Source organism: Rosa chinensis, chromosome 6 (assembly GCF_002994745.2).
Source record: "Rosa chinensis cultivar Old Blush chromosome 6, RchiOBHm-V2, whole genome shotgun sequence".
Classification (NCBI taxonomy): Eukaryota; Viridiplantae; Streptophyta; class Magnoliopsida; order Rosales; family Rosaceae; genus Rosa; species Rosa chinensis.
Genome location: NC_037093.1, coordinates 13031784 through 13054401, shown reverse-complemented (window position 1 = coordinate 13054401; position 22618 = coordinate 13031784). Strand labels below are relative to the sequence as shown.

General features: G+C 36.8%; 2 protein-coding genes and 2 non-coding genes across 6 annotated transcripts; 1 reads left to right on the top strand and 3 right to left on the bottom strand.

Moving 5' to 3' along the window:
- Positions 1 to 5474: 5474 nt before the first annotated feature.
- On the bottom strand, positions 5475 to 5548 carry TRNAE-CUC. The gene has a single exon. It is a non-coding gene; the product is annotated as a tRNA-Glu (tRNA).
- A 4820-nt stretch (positions 5549 to 10368) lies between these two features.
- On the top strand, positions 10369 to 13839 carry LOC112170121 (protein DJ-1 homolog C). The gene is made up of 8 exons (XM_024307289.2): positions 10369 to 10656; positions 10745 to 10945; positions 11253 to 11402; positions 11480 to 11659; positions 12167 to 12244; positions 12578 to 12778; positions 12902 to 13039; positions 13152 to 13839. Exons 1-8 carry the CDS (start codon positions 10417 to 10419, stop codon positions 13362 to 13364), a joined length of 1401 nt encoding a protein of 466 aa, XP_024163057.1. The 5' UTR covers positions 10369 to 10416; the 3' UTR covers positions 13365 to 13839.
- Positions 13840 to 13899: 60 nt separating this feature from the next.
- On the bottom strand, positions 13900 to 13972 carry TRNAE-CUC. Its single transcript has one exon. It is a non-coding gene; the product is annotated as a tRNA-Glu (tRNA).
- A 497-nt stretch (positions 13973 to 14469) lies between these two features.
- Positions 14470 to 18309, bottom strand: LOC112170122 (ABSCISIC ACID-INSENSITIVE 5-like protein 7). Of its 3 annotated transcripts, none has more exons than XM_024307291.2 (5): positions 18124 to 18309; positions 16109 to 17324; positions 15186 to 15257; positions 15085 to 15114; positions 14470 to 14874 (listed from the first exon to the last, which is right to left on the bottom strand). In XM_024307291.2, exons 2-5 carry the CDS (start codon positions 17228 to 17230, stop codon positions 14800 to 14802), a joined length of 1299 nt encoding a protein of 432 aa, XP_024163059.1. In that variant the 5' UTR covers positions 17231 to 17324; positions 18124 to 18309; the 3' UTR covers positions 14470 to 14799. The 3 variants fall into 3 exon arrangements, with proteins under 3 accessions (XP_024163059.1, XP_024163058.1, XP_040364652.1); XM_024307290.2 differs by having other exon boundaries at positions 16109 to 17275; XM_040508718.1 differs by lacking the exon at positions 15085 to 15114 and having other exon boundaries at positions 16109 to 17275.
- Between the last annotated feature and the right edge of the window lie 4309 nt (positions 18310 to 22618).

Here is a 22618-nt window from a genome sequence, read left to right as displayed (position 1 = left end):
ATGAGTACATATGAGCTAGCTTTAGACTCTTTGATTCCATAAGTGAGCTTCAGGCTCTTTCAACCTTTCATGGACTTGCATTTGAATCATTCATGTATTTGAATCCCTTGAGGATTTGATAAGAAATACACTTATTATGACACTTTGCTTTCGAGATTTTGCTTTTAGCAATGTGTCTTCACAATATACGATGACAAAGTGTCATAAATCTCTCGTCAATATAACAGCTATATGTAACACTGTACTTATAGAAAATTGTCATTCATATAAGGGAAGATATTCATAATCTCATGTCTCTATAAATAGACATTGTGTCATAGTGATTTATCTTCACTTTTGATAAATACCCTTTTGTAACTTGTAGGGTTAGAGGTCCAAGTATTTCATCACGTTTCAAATATTGAATTTCATTGGAATTGCCTCTTTCCAATTTGGCCAATAATATACTTTGTCGACATTTATGGTGAAACGTGGTATAGCGTCCATACAGCCCTTAAAGATTTTTGGTAGCTACCAAATGTAAATTATCATCGATGATCAACAATCATAGATCCCACACATTCTTATATGCATGCATTAGCTATAATAAGCTTATTGATATTGGGTACCCATGCCACTTCTGGGGCATACATTGTCGCTTCTAGGACAATCATCTCTCATAGATGAATTATGTAGCAAATGTGGATCTTTTTACTTATAATCTCATATAGAGCATTATAGGGCTTGCATAATCTTCCCTATTTTGGGAATTTAAAACTTTAGACCTGGTGGATACAATCCACACAAATTGACGCCGTTATTCAAATGACAGTAGTCTTTCCTCCCCCTAACGGCGGGAAGACTGTCTTATTATGACCATGCTCAAAAGATGCATTCAAAAATCTATCACTTTCTTTGGAGTGAAGGTGTTCATTAGCTGGTGGCGAACCCAAACCAAGTTTTAGGTCAAAAATGTTTTGTCCATTAGCATCAACCATATTGATTTATCATTGTATCACTACGACATCATTTCCGAATGGCGTACTTACACCCTCTGTATGTGTAGCCATATTAGGAGCTGTGATATTGTTTAATGACATTCTCTTCAGGAGAACCATGTCAATTGGATACATTTGCATCCTACAAATCAAATGGAGTCTACATTGTTTGTATTAATATGGTTGGTCTCAAGGACTTTAACCCAAGCAGTTGCCTTTGCATTTAGCATATAATTTTGTCACTTTCTTTTATCAATTCACTAGTTTTGATATTTCTCAAAGTCAAAATGAGACGGTGGATAAATATCTCACACCAATTCATATCGTTCTTCAGGAACAATATTTCTCCCCCTCATTGCAGGAGGATTGTCTCATTAAAGTGACAACTCGCAAATATGTAAATAAACAATTTGCTTGTGAGTAAGATTAGCAATCATCAAACTTGTAAGTGATTCCATACAACATGGTAGACAAAAGATGAAGTAACCGGTCATGCCAAAATAGTGTATTTGGTTCAAGGAACTTCAGGTTCATGACATCATATGCCTTAATTTACTGCAGAAAATTCGATACAGTATATATCCGACGGCATAAAGTCTTCTCTAACCATATAATAAGCAAAAAATGCAACAATATTTCAAATTCGGTAACATGATAGTAGCTCATTTGGAGCCATAGATCAAGATCTACAACTCTTGATATGGTTGTTACCTTAGCTTCAGTAAACATTAATTGTGAAATACTGATAATTGGAAAGGACCAACTTCATTTTGAACTACTGGCCAAAATGATATACTCGAAAATTTCGAGTTAAAGACTACAATCCATAATAAAAGAGTAACTTTATTATGTGGAGAACCTCAAGTTCACTGTCACGTATATATTTGTGTACTCATAAAGAGGAGGGACTTCAAGCCCTCATATAATTGAAGATCCAAGAAACTTCAGGTTTCAATTTTTTTTCAATTTATAACAGCCTCTTAAGGAACATCAGGTTCCTAGATAATCGGATTAAGAAACATTTAGTTTCAATGGGGACTTAGAGGTTACAATAAATCTGAGGAATAACACAATAGTGCTTTCAACTTTGCTTATTGTAAGCAAAAGACATCAGGCATGTGAGATGAATCTCAATGTTCTTACTAGTCAATGCAATTTAATTTGACCAGTGTCCTTTCGAAAGTGGCTTGATAATCATCCACCATATAGTGTACCATAGGCGACACACACCCAATTTACAATTTCCTCACATATGTGGATGTTAGGACAATATTTACATTGACTCCTGATTTTTCTCTTGCCATGATCCACTTCTGGTGGCATTTCATGGTATAGCCATGTCAATCGGCTTTCTTACTATACAATGAGATCTATGAGACGGGGAGATTATACATCTCTAGTAATATTGGAGGCACAGAATGCAAAGGGACAATAATGTGTGCTCTTCTGGAGCGCATCAATCAGATATGTAAGATCTGAGATGATTGTTATATTAGCCTCATAAGCATAACCATGCATAAAATTGCATTGCCTGAAAGTCACTCAAAACATAAGTTTGAAAATGACAGAAATCAAATTTGTAAGAATTGAACAGTGGATCTCATAGGATATACACGAAGCTTCTGGTCCGTGTTATACAGGTAAAACATGACGTTTAATTATTGTGTTGTTGTTTGATGTAGATTAACATCAAATGCATTTTGAACTTCTAGCCAAATAATATACTCGAAATGTCGAGTTCAAACTTCATGACCTTAACTTATGAGTGAAGGACTTTAGATGGTCATCTAGTTAGTTTGATCATTGAGGAACTTCAAGTCCTCATGTAATTAAGGATCAAGGAACTACAGGTTCTGATTTCTTTTAATTACAAAATCCACGATCACAAATTTGGGGTATAATCATACTCATTCGTCATGAACCAACAGTAAAATATCTGCTTACTTTTAAATTGGTGTCAATATAATTCCCTCAAAACTTCAGGTTTGAGGTTGACCGAGATTAAAACTCTTCGATAAATTGTCCATATATCCACTCGAAACTTAAGGCTCGAGTCTGCACAATTAGAACTTCAGGTTCTAAGGTGGAATGCTTTAAGCAGGCATAAAGAAGAATGTATCAATCGACATATGAAAATTTACTCGAAACTTCTAGTTCGAGTTGACATAAAGTCAAATAAACTATGAATGAATTGTATGTGTAATCGAAGCTTCAGGTTCGAATATTTTTTTTTCTATGAACTGCAAGTTCTAAAATTTCGTAATTTGAACTTCGGATTCAAATAAATTTGATGCTCGAAACTTCAGGCTCGAGGTGACTAAAGTGAAGCTTCAAGTTCACTTTTAACTAATTTATATTTTATACTCAAAGCTTCGGGTTTGAGTTTTACTGTTAGAACTTCAGGTTCTACTATGAAATTTTGAACTTCTGGTTCAAAAATATTACACTCAAAATTCATATGTTCGAGGTATAGGATTGCTGGTCCGTATGAGTAACAAAAAAAAAATATTATTTAAAAGATAAGTACTGTAATGAAAGTACATAACAAAATAGAAAAATTGCAGGGAAAATAAATAGATAAATTATGCAATAAAGTTAATTGTGGAAACTTCTGGTTCCATTAATGAAGAAATACACAGAACTTCTAGTCTGGTTAACTTCACAAAATGATAATCTTTCTTCGCTCCTCTAATCACACAAGAACATAATTTTATCTTGTGGAGAACGTAGCCTCTAGCTTTGGCCAAATGTTCAAGTTTAACTTCAAATTCACATTATCGTACAGAGGAGGGAACCCCAATACCAAAAAAAAAATTTGAGGAACTTCCGGCCTCTTATAATTATTGGGGATCAAAAAATATGTGAGTTCATATATTACGTCGAGGATCTTCTGGCCCTCGTTAATTGCATAAGTTGTGAGGAACTCCATGTCATAATTTCTCATTGTATCTCTCTGAAGATCTTCTGGCCCCGTAATTGTATAAGCTCTGAGAAAACTTCATGTCACAATTTTGATTATGTAACTCTCGAGGAACTTCAGGTCCTCTTGTAACCGGATCAAGAAACTTCAGGTCTCGATCTATTTTGATTACAAAATTCAAAAGTAGATATAGGTGTAAGTTCACCATATAAATTTTCCAAATTGAATGAAAGAAGAAGATGAATCAAATGGTCAAAATAGATAAATACATACCTGAAATTCTTTCAATTGAAAGACTGGATTTTTGGAAATTCTTATAGCCTACAAGATTATATGTAATCAGTAGTGATATCCAGAGGACTAACAGTGCCTCCGAATGAGCATGTATCACAAACAATATTAACCACAGTGCCTCCGAGTTATAATAGATTGCGATACAAACTGATTACAGGTTGCAGGTTGCAGCAATTATCTGTTTGGAATTACGATAGTAACATCATTATGCCACACTAGCTTCGACTATTTGTTTCTTTCCACTTTGTTGCCAAGACCTGAAAAGCTTGACAAACACTCTTGACATATATTCTAGAACCTTTGCCCGGCAACCAATCTATTGTTTGATTAGGAATAAACATGCATCATGAAAGAAACAATAAAATTTACATAGAAGTGATAGAATCATACATCCAAAATAAAATTGGATAAACAATAAGACTCAATACCCAATACCCAATACCCAATAGGGAGGAAAAACCATGGATTGCAGAAGCACATGGCAGATGAAAAATGAAAAAAAATAAAACAAACAAAACCCCAATAAACAACTTGATACAGTGATAACTATAAAGGTAGTGTACTGCAACAAGACGGCATACATAATTGATTATATAGAAAATTTGTTATTGATTATAAGATTGTGGGCTACGATTCCTATATATCAGTATCTCATAATGGACTTTAGTGAAAGCAATCGCATAACATATACAAGGGACAGTTCCCGTGCCATTGAGTAATTAACGAACATTGATATGATGCCGTATATCTCCATAAACCCTAATATGCATAATTGATATAGATTATAAATAAACTCATAGATCATGAGTTATAGTTAAGAGCAACAACGTTGCACTATAAACTCGTAGATCATCATAGAGTTTTAAGAAAAATAGCATAGCGTGCTGATAACGTGTTATAAAGTAGAGAGAATATGGAGAGAGAATAATTGGGAGGAAGTAGAAGTGTTCTCATTCAGTCTCATTAGCCTCCTTTATATAGAGGTAGGGTTTGCATCAAAGTACATAACTAATGAGTATTTACGTGGACAGCCATATAAATAATAATATTTACAACATTAATTGCCATTATCTTGTAGTTATTGTTATTAATAACTCATTTTATTATCAATTTTATTACCATCCGGTAATTATTGTTAAGTAACTCATCCTATTACCATTATTTGATACATACCATAGTTATTTATTTTATGTGATCATAATGAATATTTATTATTTATGATTATTTTTGTCATATCTACCTTATATGATTATGTCGTGTGTGAAAAAATAACAAAATTAACTTTCCATCGCTGGGACTTGAACCCAGGTCTTTTTGGGTGAGAACCAAATATCCTAACCAACTACACTACAACGAATTTTCGATTATTTTGTTATAATGTTATATTAATGTATCAATTATTGACTCTAAATGAGTACCCTCTCTTTTTTTGGCATATGGTACTCACATATTGGTATCAACATTGTTAATTATATTTTCAACAGAATCGAGGTATGTATTTTCATGAGTTTGACAACTTCAATTAATTTCCTCTTATTATCTTATTTGATTATTTAATATAAAATTGTCATTTTATAATGAGATCGAAACTACATGTTTCTTGATCCCATTATATGAGGACTTAAAATTCCTCGACTGATTGTCATACAATCAAATAGATCGAAACCTCTTGTTTCTTAATCTCCAAATATGTCAGGACCTTTGTCACTTCTCTTTATGAGTACATGTGAACCTCTGTTCACTCCACTTTTAGAACATGGTTCTAATTGTGAAGACTCAAATCAAATGTTTTGAGTATGAGGACTATGGTCCCTAACTCTATTATTATTGGAGTATATGCTTATACTCATATGGACAACTGTCCCAGAGTCAAATATGAGTATATAATTTGACATTTGTTTTTAGTGTCAAACAATAATATGAACCACGTATTCATTAATAAATTCAATTTGAACCATGAATGTTCATGATAAATATAATGACAAACATAGTTGTCTTGCATGCATATAATGCAACTATGGACATGATCCATTGCAATTATTGATAATTTTTCACAATTGATGCTTCCAAAAGCTAAGGTAACAATCATCTCAAGAGTTGCAGATCTTGATTGATGGCCGATTCCAACAGAGCTCATATTATGTTACATATATGGAATTACCGCTGCATATATTGGTAATGAAATTTCCACCGACTTTATGTTGTATTAATCAACTATGAGTATACTACTGTATACTATATCATGAATTAAAAATTTCATTGAGCCAATTAAAAATTATTTTGGCGTGACCAATGTGTCTTTATTTTATCTACTATATCATGTAGACTCATCTACATACATACTTTACATTGTTGTATAATACAACAACAGTTGCATACCTTCCTAATAAGGGCATTATAATTTATCGCATAGTTGAGAGTTGTCACTATAATGAGACAATCCTCCCGCCATTTGGGGGAGAAATATCGTTCATAAAAAATGTGAATTGGTGTGAGATTTTATCTACCATATCTCATTTTAATTTTGAGAAAAAATCTCAATTCATTATCTTCTTAACCTAAAAATTGGTTTGGGCATGCCACCCACCAATGGATTTTCAATCCAATATTTATTAACACATTTTGTGTGGTCAAATCTGATAGTCTTCCCGCCGTTAGGGGGAGGAAAGACTAATGTAACGGCGCAAATTTATGTGGAATATATCCACCAAGTCCAATGTTTCAAGCTCCTTATAAGGGAAGATTATACAAGCCTTATAACACTCTTCATGAGGTTATACAAAGATCCACATTGTTTGGACCCAAAATGAGCATTTTGGCCTGACAAGGCACGTCTTGGAGAAATTGAGCCAATATCAGTGGCTCAAGCTATATATTGTCGACAAGCTCGAAGCATGAAAAGTCAACTTTAGCACATTTTCCTACTTCGGCTAGGAGAAACCGAGCTAAACAAGGAACGAGGGGCGGCAGACTAACCAAATGAAATCTAAATGAGCTAAAACTTTTCAGATTAAATCTAGAAATCCCAAGGATCATTTCTTATGAAGAGTGCCAGAGCTAGTTTTGAGTGGAAAGCTTTCAAACAATCAATCCAATTTTCTGCAGAAGCAAAACTGGAAAACTGGACCTGTAAGAGATCCAGCAGCATTTCCGGCCCAACCACATGGAAATAAATTCTGAAATTTTACCACAGTAATCTACACTCATGGTGGATAATTTCATATGAAGAAGTCGAAGGCTAAATCTGAGTTCTTAGTGGAGATAAAAATTAAAGGAATAAAGGAGTAGAAAGTGCTCTCACCTAACAAATCCATTAAGTGTTTAAGTGCCCTCACCTAACAAATCCATTAAGTGTTTAAGTGCTCAAACCTAATCCATTATGATTTGTTTAAAGGCCAAATAGTGTTGTCTTGTTTTTGCCTCTATTTATAGGCTTCCAAGCAACACTATTTGGCCTTTAAACAAATCATAATGGGTTAGGTTTGAGCACTTAAACACTTAATGGATTTGTTAGGTGAGAGCACTTTCAGCTCCTTTATTCCTTTAATTTTTATCTCCACTAAGAACTCAGATTTAGCCTTCGACTTCTTCATATGAAATTATCCACCATGAGTGTAGATTACTGTGGTAAAATTTCAGAATTTATTTCCATGTGGTTGGGCCGGAAATGCTGCTGGACCTCTTACAGGTCCAGTTTTCCAGTTTTGCTTCTGCAGAAAATTGGACTGATTGTTTGAAGGCGTTACCCTTGCTTGGCTGGTTTGCGAGGGCGTTACCCTTGCTTGGCTGGTTCTGTGACCGTTGTGGTCAAGGCACTATCGTCGGCTCCCGAGGAGACTAGGACCGAAGTACGTTGACAGAGGGTTTGGTGGCACTGAAAGTCGGCTTCTGAGAAGACTAGGACTTGGAGTGTGATCACCGGTAAGAGAAAGAGAAGGAGAGGAGTTGCTCTTAGAGAGGTTGCTCTTGAGAGAACTTAGATCATCTTAGAGATGTTTGTTGTGAATGTGTTGGTCTGTTTGTTGTCTTGTTTTTGCCTCTATTTATAGGCTTCCAAGCAACACTATTTGGCCTTTAAACAAATCATAATGGGTTAGGTTTGAGCACTTAAACACTTAATGGATTTGTTAGGTGAGAGCACTTAAACACTTAATGGATTTGTTAGGTGAGAGCACTTTCAGCTCCTTTATTCCTTTAATTTTTATCTCCACTAAGAACTCAGATTTAGCCTTCGACTTCTTCATATGAAATTATCCACCATGAGTGTAGATTACTGTGGTAAAATTTCAGAATTTATTTCCATGTGGTTGGGCCGGAAATGCTGCTGGACCTCTCACAGGTCCAGTTTTCCAGTTTTGCTTCTGCAAAAAATTGGACTGATTGTTTGAAGGCCTTCCACTCAAAACTAGCTCTGGCACTCTTCATAAGAAATGATCTTTGGGCTTTCTAGATTTAATCTGGAAAGTTTTAGCTCATTTAGATTTCATTTGGTTAGTCTGCCGCCCCTCCTTCCTTGTTTAGCTCGGTTTCTCCTAGCCGAAGTAGGAAAATGTGCTAAAGTTGACTTTTCATGCTTCGAGCTTGTCGACAATATATAGCTTGAGCCACTGATATTGGCTCAATTTCTCCAAGACGTGCCTTGTCAGGCCAAAATGCTCATTTTGGGTCCAAACACAGATTCTTTAATTAATTTGTCCTTGAGAGACAACAAATGCCCTAAAAGAGGCAAGGGTACCTGATATCAACAAAGCTTATTATAGCTAATGCATACATATATTTTAAATGTGTGATAGATCTTTAATTGATGATCATTGATGATATCTCATCTGTTGTAGCTACTAAATATCATCAAGGGTTGTATACTACCACGTTTCATTGTGTTGACAAATTATACTATTGGCCAAATTGGAAAGAGGCAATTCCAATGAATTTGAATATTGTAAACGTGATGATATATTTGGACTTTATAACCCCTAAAATACAAGAGGGTGTTCATTCCATTGAATTAAAATCACTATGACACAAGTCTCTTTATAGAGACATGGGACTATCATTCTTCTCCAAACGACAACTCTATAAGTACAGTGTTACATATATGTGTTATATTGACGAGAGACTTATGGCATGTTGTCTTGATTAATATGAAGATCTTATAGACAAATTGCTAAAAGCAAATCTCCTAATTCTATGTGTCAGTATAAGCATATTGCTTAATCAAATCCTTGACCGATTCATATTGCCAAAGGCAAGTCCATTAATGAATGAGCTTAAAGCTCACTCATGGAATCAAAAGTCTATAGCTCATACATACTCATTCAATTATGGTCAAAGTGACTTATTGCCTCAATGAGTACTATGACAAGACTAAGAAAATCGAATTCGAATCATACTCATAATGTTGCAACATATTCTAACTTTCGAGAAGTTATGAATTTGTCTAGAGCTCATATTGAGCCTATATGAAATTATCAATTACACTAATTGATATTTATGGCTAAGTATGCCATACTTAAATTTCAATGCTCGGATAAAGGTAAATGTGTCAGTTGTTGTTCCTTTATATTGTTATTCTTTAACTAATATCTTTATTTATAATTTGAGCATATGAAATTGGTTCTACTCAGGTAAGCTTCATTAAGAATATCATAGTTTTATTGGTAATGCCCTAACTTTTGCAGGAATTGCAATTCATGATGAGTCCCCTTTATGCAAAGCACACATAGTCTCACCTATGTGATCGACACACCATATCTAATATATATGGTGCATGTATTTTATTATATATATGATTGAAGCTTGTAACAATCAGGGGGAGCATTCAAAATTATGCTACCTAGGACATATGCGCGTTGTACTCTTTTTCTCCTTCGACCAAGGTTGTTTTTGTCCCACTGAGTTTTTGTTACCTGACAAGGTTTTTGACGAGGCAACATTAAACGCGTCCAACACCATATCATTTAGTGGTGGACATCCAAGGGGGAGTGTTATAAATATTATATAAATAAGGTTGTCCACTGTAAATACTCATTAGTTATGTTCTTATGATGTAAACAATATTCCTATATAAATGGGTTTAATGAGAATGAAATACACACTTCTATCTCCTAAAACGGTTGAGATAGAAACGACGTCGTTGGACTGCTGGTGACTCGTGACTGGCTTAAAACCCAGTAAAACCCAAGATAAGGTTATATTATTGCGCCAAAAACCGAGACTTATGCAGAAATGGAGTCTCTGTGTTCAGTTCTCTTACCAACGACGGTGAAATTCTCTTACCCAAACCTTACTTCAACGGCTACTGTTGCCTCTTTCTCAATCAAGAACGTGGCCTCCGGCCAGCGAAGAGCAGCAGCTACTGTAAAATCCTCTGAAAACCCAGCTAAAACCATCTCTCCAGCTCAACCAGCAAACCCAGTTTCTAGTTCAAAGAGTACAAGCACTGCTGCTTCTTTGCCTCCCAAGAAGGTCTTTTTGCAATACCCATTTGGAAAAAAAGAAAAAAATTGAGGTTTTAAGTGAAGTGGGTTACTTGAATTTTTTGGGTTTATTTCAGGTTCTGGTTCCGATTGGGTTTGGGACTGAAGAAATGGAGGCTGTGATTATGGTGGATGTTCTGCGCCGAGCTGGTGCTGATGTCATTGTGGCCTCGGTGGAGCCGCAGCTCCAAATTGAAGCTTCTTGTGGGACTAAGTTGGTTGCTGATACCTCCATTTCCTCCTGTTCTGATCAAATTTTTGATCTTGTGGCTTTACCGGTGAGTTGTTATGAACCAGTTTTGGTCAAGTTTCTTCAAGTGTTAGCATTACTAGATATGAAGGAATTAGACCAAAAAATAATATGAAGGCAAAAATGTGCGTGACATTGTGATTGTATTAAGGTGATGAAATATTGGTATTTCGGCGGTAATGATGCTAAATGAGTAATATTTCAAACATTTAAAGTTCTTGAAAAGATTTATATGAAGAAATGTGGTTCTTTTTTTTTGGTCGAAATTTGGTGTTGGTTTGTATTTTTGACAACTTCTGGGATGAACTGGTTATTGATATGTTGATGACGTTAAGGGAGGAATGCCTGGTTCGGTGAGATTAAGAGACTGCGAAGTTCTTCAGAAAATTACAAGGCAACAGGCTGAGGCAAGGAGGTTATATGGAGCTATATGTGCTGCTCCAGCAGTAACACTTCTACCGTGGGGTCTTCTAAGGAGAAAGCAGGTGGGTTAACTTGGGTTAACTTTCGTTAAGTTTCGATGTATTTTTGCGGCTAATGGTTTTCTAGTTTGTTATGCAAGACAACTTGCCACCCTGCATTCTTCGACAAGCTACCAACCTTCTGGGCAGTCAAATCAAACATTCAAGTTTCTGGAGTACTCACAACAAGCCGTGGCCCTGGAACTTGTTTTGTTTTTGCCCTGTGCCTAGTGGAACAGCTATTTGGGGAATCTGTCGCCAAGGAAATTGGAGAGTTGCTGGTGAGTGGTGAGCCCTGCTACTGTAATGCTTTTTTATTTGAAGTGCATCATTCTTAATACAGATGTAGAGTAAATTAGTTTCAGTCGTTGTTCATAAAGATGCATACAAGTGAGGTTTCATGTCCTTGCAGCTTGGACATTAGAGTATTCAGATAATAACACTGAAAATTGTATAGTGAGCAACATTTATATCTATAGGTTTTTAATGTAACTGTAGATGTCAGGACTAATCAAATTCCAAAGAATTACCATATTCTTCAAATTATGTTACTTGGATCATTTGCTTTCAATTATGCCAAGATGTTTCATAATGGGAATGAGTAGAGGAAACTACATCCTTTGTCAATATCACATTTTGTTCAACAAACTCCATCCTTTGTCAGATTGTCTAACTGACACATCCAAAATATGCATCCATTCTCAGATTATTTAGATCCTTATGATCTTTCCTTTTCATTTTTGTTCTATATAATAGCTTTTGAGCTAATACAATGTCTCTTTGATTAGTTGGTGGGTCCTGCTGATGATGAATCTAGAAAGGAGGAGTTCAACAAAGTTGAATGGTCTTTTGATCACATCCCTCGAGTAAGTTCCTTTTGTTTCCACTTCATTACGGAATATTATCCATGTGATCTGTAATTATGCAGTTTGATTCTCTAGTAACCGTTACCTAATTCAAAAAAGGAAACTAATCTTTGTTTAACTGATAGTGTTTCTTTATAAATTGGGAAAACCCAAAAATCTATTATATCATAAAGACGGTTTTGAAACTTAAGTTTCTTTCTCCTCTCAAAAAACAGGAAAGCTCTTATAGATGAACAAAAAATGATATTAGGATACATAATACACCTCTATATTCCTTTTATTTTACTTTTAACCCTGTTGACCATCTGTGTGCTCTCTGTCGATATCATGTAGATTCTCATTCCAGTTGCAAATGGTTCTGAAGAGATTGAAGTAGTGACTATTGTAGATATTCTGCGGAGAGCAAAGGTGGACATAACTGTTGCTTCAGTTGAAAAATCTGTGCAGATTTTGGCATCTCAAGGCACCAAAATCATAGCTGACAAGTTAATTGGTGTTGCTGCCAAGTCAACATATGATTTAATCATTCTTCCGGTGAGACAAAGCATATGTATACTGATACAGTTATTTTTTTGTCTGCCTAAAACAACCTATCAGGATCTGGAGATCATGTTGTAATTTTTAAATTAGTAGTCTGACTTATGAGATAATAATTAGGGAGGAAATGGTGGGGCTGAGCGGCTGAGCAAATCTAGAATTCTAAAGAGTCTCCTCAAAGAACAAGAACTAGCCGGAAGAATATATGGAGCAGTCTGTTCCTCATCAGGAATTCTACTTAAGCAGGGCTTACTGAAGGTTGCATGAAATTATGTTTTCTCTATCTTTTCTCTTCTTTTTCAGTAAAGGAGTGAAATCTTTTATTTTTTCCTGGCTTATAAATCTGTTATGCTTCCTTTGTCAAATATAGGGTAAGAAAGCCACTGCCCATCCTTCCATTGCGAGCAAACCTACAGATGAGTTGGTGAACAACACCAAAGTAGTAATTGATGGTAACCTGATCACAAGCAGGGGACTTGCTACTGTTGCAGAATTTGCATTGGCTATTGTGAGCAAACTATATGGTCATGCGAGGGCAAGAAGTGTTGCAGAAGGCCTTGTTTATGAGTACCCGAAAACTTAGATTGATCTAGCGTGAAAATCTAGTGAATCAAATGCAACTTTTTATCAGCACTTGGACATGAAGAGTATGTAGTCTGCCAAACTCACATTAGCCAATGGAAAGAGTTCATACCAAGTGATTGGAAAATGGCTTTTTGAGATAGTTGAGTTTGTTGACCATGCATTTCTGGAGTGCGTTTTCCCTTAATAGAGGTGTTCATACCAGTGCTGATTAACTGATGATACACCTTCTGTGATCAGTCAAAGAACTTCACATCTTTAATATTTGCAGAGACGACAAACATTCGTGAATTGATGTAAAAGAGAGTGGCAAGGCCTGTATACTTTGTAGCAGAGTTTTGTTCTTGGGAGTGTTTTCAGCTACTTTGTTTAATCCTCAATTTTGTTGTCTTCATTACTTCATAGGATAGTTAGGCTGGTTGTAATCTGTAAATGTTGGGAAATTGGAATGAAAAGTTGAAGAGGAATTTAAATGCTGTGAAACGATTTGTTTGTTATTAAATCCCTAGCAAAGAACCCCAAAAAAAAAAAAGACATTCCGTTGCCGGGACTTGAACCCGGGTCTTTCGGGTGAGAGCCGAATATCCTGACCAACTAGACTACAACGGATTGTTGATCATCGATACGACAACATTTAATTAATTCCATGTTTCAAGTCCTGCCAAATTGGAAACAATGGGGCGGGCACCGAAGCACGTTGCTATGTTTTTACAATTATGCACACCCATCAAACCGCCAAGACACATCACGTCTCAGAAGAATTATGGTGGATTTTCTTCCATCTTCTCAAAAAGAGTAAGGAAATTCTACCATGTTGAATGCACGGAGAACAATTGAATAAAAGGTCAACTGAAGACCAAATCAACTAAAACTTGGATTGCCGACCTCAACGAGGTATGAGTCTCAGTTCTTAATACCAAATCAGCCTCTTGCAAAATATCAAGCATGTTGAATTGTTGGATTGTCAATCTAAACAAGTAGGTTTGTTGGCAGTTCACTTTGATAGTTAAAAAGCATCATCATATATCAACCGAAGTGAACTTATCTGGAGATCGAAGCTAATTGGTTAGATTAATGCAGGTTGCAGATTTCATGAACATGAATTAGATGAACAGCAGAAACGGAGTTATAGTTTAGATGGATGATACTGACAAGAGTTTACATATGACTTCTCTTAATTATCCCTAGATTCCATTTGCAACCAAATGTGAAGCAAGAGATTACACATACAAAAGTTTGATCTACAAGATGAGACTAACCGTGGTCTTAATTTACAACCCACAACTCCGCTCCTATACATACAGCTACTACCTAGTGTTTGAAGTATAAGATTGGATGCAGATAACAGATACAAACTCCAATCTTTGTACCGTACTACCTATTTTGTTTTGTAAACTTGAGCACTCATCTCAGATCTGCAGTAAAACTCATCAAAATTACCAAGGGCCAGTCAATGTTCGTCTCAAGCATTGTCTTTTACCTCCCCATTTCCGCTGCATTGTCTCCAAAATCTGTCAAACATTCAAGAAATAAAGGGATCGATCAGCGTACTGTGCTGTTGAAGTTCATCTATGCATCATTATGCAAGTGACACTCCTCATTTACAAGAAATTCCTAGAAGAACATACTTATTTTATTCACTGTTTATGTCAAGCAAGAAGAAATAAACCACACAAACAAAGGCAAGGCAGTAAAAATTTCAAGATATATGAATGGCATACCTCATCTTTCTGCATTTCCACAATTTCAGCCTACAACAACAAAGGTAAAATCAGGGAGGGTTTGGCTAAAACGAATACAACCAGTGCCCGGAGTACCATACCTGTTTTCTCTGTAATTCTTCATTCATTTCTTTAAGTTTTGCAACTTCTGCCTCTAGTTCCAAGGTGTAGGCCTGCACGAAACCAAAATGAAAAGGTTACAGTTAAGCATCTGGTGTGTTTCTTAAACAAAGTATGAATGAAGCAGACCGCCTCTAATTCACTAAGCTGATTCTAAAACATGTTTAAGTTCAAACAGATCTCAAAGATTGTCCCAATTTTGCACTCCAGAAAGTGTGTCCAAACTAAGAAGGGAAATGATAACTTCTGAATCTTGTACATGAGGATAGTAGCGGGATACATTGGCAGTTCAGGAGCCGCACTACACATTTACATCATGCTGCACTTTCATTATATATCAACAGTAGTTCTTTAAACACACCAAATATATAAATCACTGATAACATATGAAATTATGTGTTCCTGGCATTATTTTTCTCTCAACATGACATGGCTGTGTAAGTAGCTGTGCGACCAGATATTTTCTATCAGTAAAACTATAAAACCAAGGATCAGAACAGCATGATGTGATATTGCATTAACACGAGTTAATAGTGCTGCAGTAGCTGTGCTCTTACGTTCCTCTATATGCACTGACGCGCTTTTGTTTATTCATCAGACAGATTCTTATGTCAACTCATGACTTCTACAACTAATAAGGTTTTTATGGGAGTTCCAATTTCCAACTAAGCAGTACAAGGATTGGGGGTTGCAGAAGTATGCACTTGTAAGCTTCAGATCATATCTATGCTAAAACATAATGCCACCACTCTAGACATCCAAATATAGGTGTGCAACTAAAGCATCAAGTCCCTTGATTATCACATACAGAAAAGCAAATTCAATTTCAAAAGACAACAAGTAACACATTGTTACAGTTATTAACAGATAATAAATGTAAGGATGGCAGAAGTAATGTGGTTACCTGTTTACGAGCTCGAGACCTTGCAGCAGATTCTCTATTCTTTATCATTCTCCTTTGCCTTCTCTCAACTACTTTCTCCAGAGCTCCATTGGCTTTCCTTCCGCGAGTAAACAAGTAAGGAACTGGTGACAATGAAGAAGTATCTGCACTGCTCTTAGCAATCACATCTGGTGACATCTGATTTATGGGAGATTTTGATGCAACTGTAACACCTCCAGCACCTAAACCGCCCATTCCAATCCCTGCACTCGGAAACCCACCACCTTGAGAGAAAGCAGTGTTCCTAGAAGGTTCCACAACCACAGAGACCGGTCCCCTACTTCTTGGGCTAGTTAGCTGAGCATTGCTTACTAAATGCATAGAAGGGGAAAAAGATAAAGTTGCAGGCTTTGGAAAGATTGGCTGCTGCTGTTGGGGAAGCTGGTGCGTTTGTTGCTGCGAAGTTCTCAGTCCACCAACATTCAGTGCCAAATTCGGAGACTGATTAGGAACCGAATTATTGTTACTCTCTACTCGACTACTCAAAAGACCATTGTTTCGACTTGCTTGTTGGAACCCAGGAGCTAAACCGGTATTGTTACTTTGACGGAATAATTCAGCAAAGAATCCACCATTACCAGGCCTTGCCATTTCTTGAGCATCTTCTCGCACCACCCCTGCCCTCGCCAAAAACTCCTCCAAAGTCATCTCCCCCAAAGTCTGTTGTCTTTGTTCCTGTGGCAGATTCTGCCCCCCACCAACGTTACCATATTTAGCATCACCACTGTCTCTAATCAACTCCTTCCAAACATCATCAACCGTCTTCTGACTAAGCGTCCGCGGCAAAGTTAACGAACCTTGTCTCTGCAAATTCCCCCCAGGGGCATTTCCCTCTGCTGCCCCACAGGTAGATGTCACCATTCCTTGAGTCTCTTCAGCACTCCATATATTCTTCAAAAGCTCATCCATGTTCATCGACCCGAAATCCTTTCCAAGTCCTCCCATGGTGTTCTGGAACTCATCAAACGTCAGGGAGTACACAGAAGACTGCCGGGCCAGTGAGAAATTCCCAGCTAGCCTCCCACCATTTACATCCCCATTTTGCACATCACCATAGTTCTTGAAGTTTATATTAGATCCCATCTTCAGTTAACCAAACTAGCAAGTAACAGCTGACTAGGCAAATCCCTATACAAGTCCACCCAATTGAACAAGAACAAATATCCTTCTCAGTTTGCTATATTTAAACAAAAATACACAAAATCATGGCCACATACTAGGACTGAATCTAAAACCCATAAATTCAATCAACTACATACACGTATCATAGGACAATTAATGAACTTGGGAATCATACAAATCATTTTTTCAAAAACAGACAAATCCTTGACAACAAACTTCACATTTGCTTTATTCAACCACCCAACAGAAACTTGCCACAGCTGAAAGCCTGAAACCATAAATATCTCACAAGATTCTACGGCCAAAAGTTATAACTTATTTCCGCTAAAAAAAGAAAAAAAAAGTTAACTTATTTCCGCTATAAAAAAATAAAAAAAAAGTTATAACTTACGAACAAGTACGAATGTGCAAATTATCAGAACCAAACAAAAAGTCCTATGCCCCTGCCCCATCATTTCAGATCAAAATTATCAGCTCCAGATCCAACAAAAAAAAAAAAGTCATCAAATTTTAATCCACCTTACATCTACACTCCCAACCCATTTCTCCATTTCCAATAAAAGACCATCAAAACCCAAAACCCTATTTTGATTCAGAATTCCACCACACCCAGAAAATTTTATTTATTTATTTTTTATTTTTTTTATATAAAAGAACAAAACCTTAAAACAGTGAAGCTCAAACAAACATGTATTATGATCATCTCAGAAATTTGTTCCCTGTAAGAACAAAGAATAAAAACCCAGCATAATAATTTCAGGAAAAGACAGAAACTCTAAAAATAGCTGAAAATGAGAAAGAAAGAGATAGAGAAGAGAAAAAAAAACACTGAGAAAATGAAGGGCTTTATTTACCTTGATTCCCTTTTTAAATTTTTAAATTTTTTTTCCAGAAATGGGAAAAAAAAATTTAGTGAAGAAAAAATTGGGAAGTGTCTGTTTCTTCTCTCTGTGTGCGTGAGCTCAGGAGAGACTTCAGCTTTGGGTTTGGGTTTTTGTCTGCTGCGATGTCCGGGTGCGACAAGTGTCTTGTGCCGCCTCGACACGAGTCGCTATTTAAGGACGCCCTCCAAGCTAAGATATCGGAATTTCCTGATTTTTTATTTGCTACAGTTGCTGAACAGCCACCCACATCCCGCAACGTGGACCAATCAGGAGACGGGATCGTGATTTGACGTCCCGCCACTATGTGGGTGCAACGTGGGGGGATCTTGGCCGTTGAGGCGGGGCCCGCTTCCGACACGGTGAATTTGGGAGATCTTTTTGAGTAGGGTGTGTTTGGATCATGTGAGAGAGACTGTGATGGGTGGTTGGCTTAGTATTGAGTCAAATCCCAGAAGCACTTTTGAGAAAGAGGCGGACGTGCTTAATGCTTATCGGTTCGCTGGGTAGGTAAATAAAAAGGTTATCTCTTATAGTTTTGACTGTGAAGCTATATTTAGGCTGAGGCAATGTTGACTTGGTTATGACCCTAATATGGACGGTTTTACTTTGTCCTGAAGTCATAAACATGGTGATAATTAATGTGATGGATAACAGATGGAGGCCACTAATCATAGTAGTATGTAAAGATAATGAGGAAGTCGATCGATATCAAACTTCCCAAGTCTTCTTCTGTAGTTCAAAATATCTATTTTAATTTTTCCAGTTGCATCCAACTTGAATGTGAAACCTATTCGGTTTTGTTGACTAAAAAATATGGATAATGCATTTTTTGTAAACAGTTTGGTCATATTATCTTATTAAATAATGGAAAAAGAAAAGATCCGGACCTAGCAGTCGCTCTGCTTGGGTTGAGATTGAAAATTTCCTCTTTTCAATCTAGAACTTCATCCATGTTAGTGTGTTACTGGATACCTTCCCCTTCTTGGGGTTTGATTGTGGTTCTTTAGCCCGGAGGTGTTTGGGTTCTTCTTCTTTTGAGTATTTCAAGGAAGAGGCAGGGCGGTTTCGAACTGTTGAAATTGCAAATTTAGTATCGATGTGGTTGTGCTTTGGTAACGGTGGTGGTGGTGTTCTTGGTAGTGGGCCTTCTGATCCCCGTGCGGGCGAAAGCGGGCGGTGGAGCCAATCAAGTGGGATCGAGGTTAGATTTGGGATCCCAATTCGTGGTGCAGGTTGGGCAGCGTCGCCACAGGTGACTGCTTCTGGTGATGGCGGGCTTTCTAGTGGTGGCATGGCTCTAGTCTGGGACAGATTCAGCGATTATGTCAGAGGTTTCAATGAGGACGGTGGTGCTGCAGATGGCGACAGCGTGGTGATGGGAAAAGCTACTGCTCTGGGTGTCCTTAGGCGATCTCCAACCCTGGGCTAAGGGGTTGGTATAGCCCAAAAAGCACAATTTTCCATCTCCAACCCAAGGCTATGCTATAACAAAAATTGATTTGGGGGGCTAAAAGGGCCAAGGGCTGGGCTAAACATAGCTCTTTGCTTAGCCTTTGGGCATTTCTTCGTGGGGACCACGCTGGTGGCCCAAAATTCTGATCAACAAAACAAATAGCTGAGATTAAAGGGCAAACAATAAAATAACATGATGTTTAAACTTATAGCCTTAAGGGTTGGAGATGGTAAAAATTATAGCCCTTACTATTTGTATGAATAATAATTATTGAGAGCTAAAATTTAGCCGGGGGGCTATTTTAACCCCCCACAGCTTGAGATGGCCTTAGCAAATCTGGGTGGGGATGGGCCCCTTTGTAGGCTTGGGCCTCAAATTTTGCTAGGGCTTGGCCTGCATTTTACTTATTTGTCTTTTATTTTTTTATGTTGGATGAGGAATTTGTGTCCTCATCTACTAGTAATATTTAAATTCTATTTGGATCGCAGGATCTAACTGCTGGATTGCTACTCGATTGCTACATTTATTTAATTTGCTTATAAGTTTATAGGTTTTGTTAGAATAAAGGTGCTTGAATGTCCTTAAAAGGTGGGTGTACCTGGGAGTGCGAGGTTCTATTTCTATTCATTTGTATGTCCTAAAGGACGGCTCTTTCTGTCAGTCCCTCAGGGGTGTGTCGTTTCTGGTACTGCTTACTGAATAGACCCCCTTTGATTCAAAAAAATATTATCTTATTAAATTGTCAATTACGGTCAAAAATCAAAGTATGATTTTACATAAACGGTCTCAAGTTCATACCGACATAGTCCTAATTTTAGGTTAATGCAATGTTGACTTGGTTAGGACCCTAATATGGACGGTTTTACTTTGTCCTAAAGTCATAAACATGGTGATAATTAATGTGATGGATAACAGATGGAGTTCACTAATCATAGTAGTAAGTAAAGACAATGAAGTCGATGAATATGAAACTTCCAAATCTTTTGTAATTCAAGATATCAATCTAATTTTTCCAGTTGCATCCAACTTGAATGTGAAATCTAATCGGTTTTGTTGACTAAATATGTGGATAATGCATTTTCTATAAACAGTTTGGTCATATTTATCTTATTAAATTGTCAATTACGGATTTACGGTCAAAAATTAAAGTATGATTTTACATAAATGGTGGGTTGAATTCATAATTACATAGTCCTAATTTTAAGGTTTTGGTTTATACAATGATCAATGTTCTAAAAATCGCTAGGCAGTAGGCGCACAATGTAGAGGGACCTAGTGCCTAGGGGCTTAGGCAAGTGTTTAGGCATATGTTTATTTTAATTTTATTTTATTATAAAACATATAAATAATACAAATAAAAAAATTATACTTTAGTATAATTGATTGAAAACATAGTTTTTTCAAGTATGTGACCAAAAAATAGAAATATTTTGAACATTTTATAAATCCGGCTAACCTAGACGCTGCCAAGACTAATCGTTGTTGCCTAAATTAGTTTAGTCCACACCTTTTCTTGGAAATTATTTTATGCACCGACGGTGTAAGTGACCCAACCCTTATAAAATAATCTCAACCCTTGATATTTATTATCAACTTTATTTTTAATAAACAAAAAGTGTATTTAATGCAATCTAACCATTCATTTATGTTGGTGCAAGTGCACGGCGGTGCTCTGAATAATCTCTCCACCTTTTCTTTTTACCATTTTAGGGTTTACTGCTCAAGAGCTTGCCCATCAAGCTTCGTCGATTAGGAATGCATCAACGTACTAGGTCATGCAACCCGTTGCAACGGTTCGTAATCCGAAGCAGTTGTCCATCTTGGATATTTCTAAAGCTAGTTTGGTAATCCCAATACATAGAAGCATGTATGTTCAATTGTCTTTATTTACATTGTTAAACCAGTTAACTTTGAAACGCAATTGGCACCGTCATCTCATCAACAACTAGAGCGCTTCTTAAAATTTTGGCTAAAACCAGGAGCTAAGAGAGACAAAAAGCCTCTTAACCCCTAAAATTTATTGAAAGAAAATAAAAATACAAGAGGAAGGGGACAGAAACCAAATCTAGCTACAGCAAACGAAACTACTGCAGACCTAAACGATCCCTATTACAATGATGTTGAATAAAGGAGGGAGACATATCCATCAACAACTAGAGCGCTTACAATCTCTCCTTTTTAAGTATTAATCGCAAGAGGAACCGAGTGTTGGTGCAGAAAAATTCAATAGAAGATTTCCTCACCTACTTCTTCTGACTGGAGCGAGAGCGAAAGCTTCGCCATAAAGGAATTGATTTATGATCTTTGGAATTGGGTCTTGTGTTTGACGAATCAAGCTTCTGGAAGAAAGAGGCGGCTACCCGCAAATGGTACTCCGATGCCTAAGTTAATAATGATTTGAGTTGTAGTAAGTGTGTAGCCAGGTTGAATTGTTTATCAAAAAGTTTACTTTGCAAGGTATTTAGACGAGCTCGAGCGGATATTTTGACTAGTGTGTGTAATGCAATGCTTGATCCGCAAATTACACATGAGCGGGTCCACAACGCCACTCCTAGAACATCGTGGGAAAGTACTTCCGCTTACTGAGGACTTGGATGAGTTGGCTAAGTCCGCTAACCTATTCTGCCTCATCCGAATTCATCTTGAGAGGATTCTCCCGTACCTCGAGGAGATCACATTTCATTCGAATCTCTCCTTGAGCTGATCTATCCTTGAAAGTTTTCACCGTAACTAGATCTTGCTCGACGAAATATTTCCCCCCAGATAAAAGATATGCTCCTCGGCAAAATATTCACTCCTCGACTAGATATTTCTTCTTTGACAAGATGTTTCCTTGTTGTTTTTATAAGTTCTCAAAATTTTTACCCCACACCTGGACAGATCGATGAAGAACAAACAAAGTTCAACTTAATGTCTATCTGCTCGAAAAATCAACTCTCATTTAACATAATATTCATATGTAATTTTTGTCGTTAATTAATTCATCGACAATCTTTATGGACATATAAATTC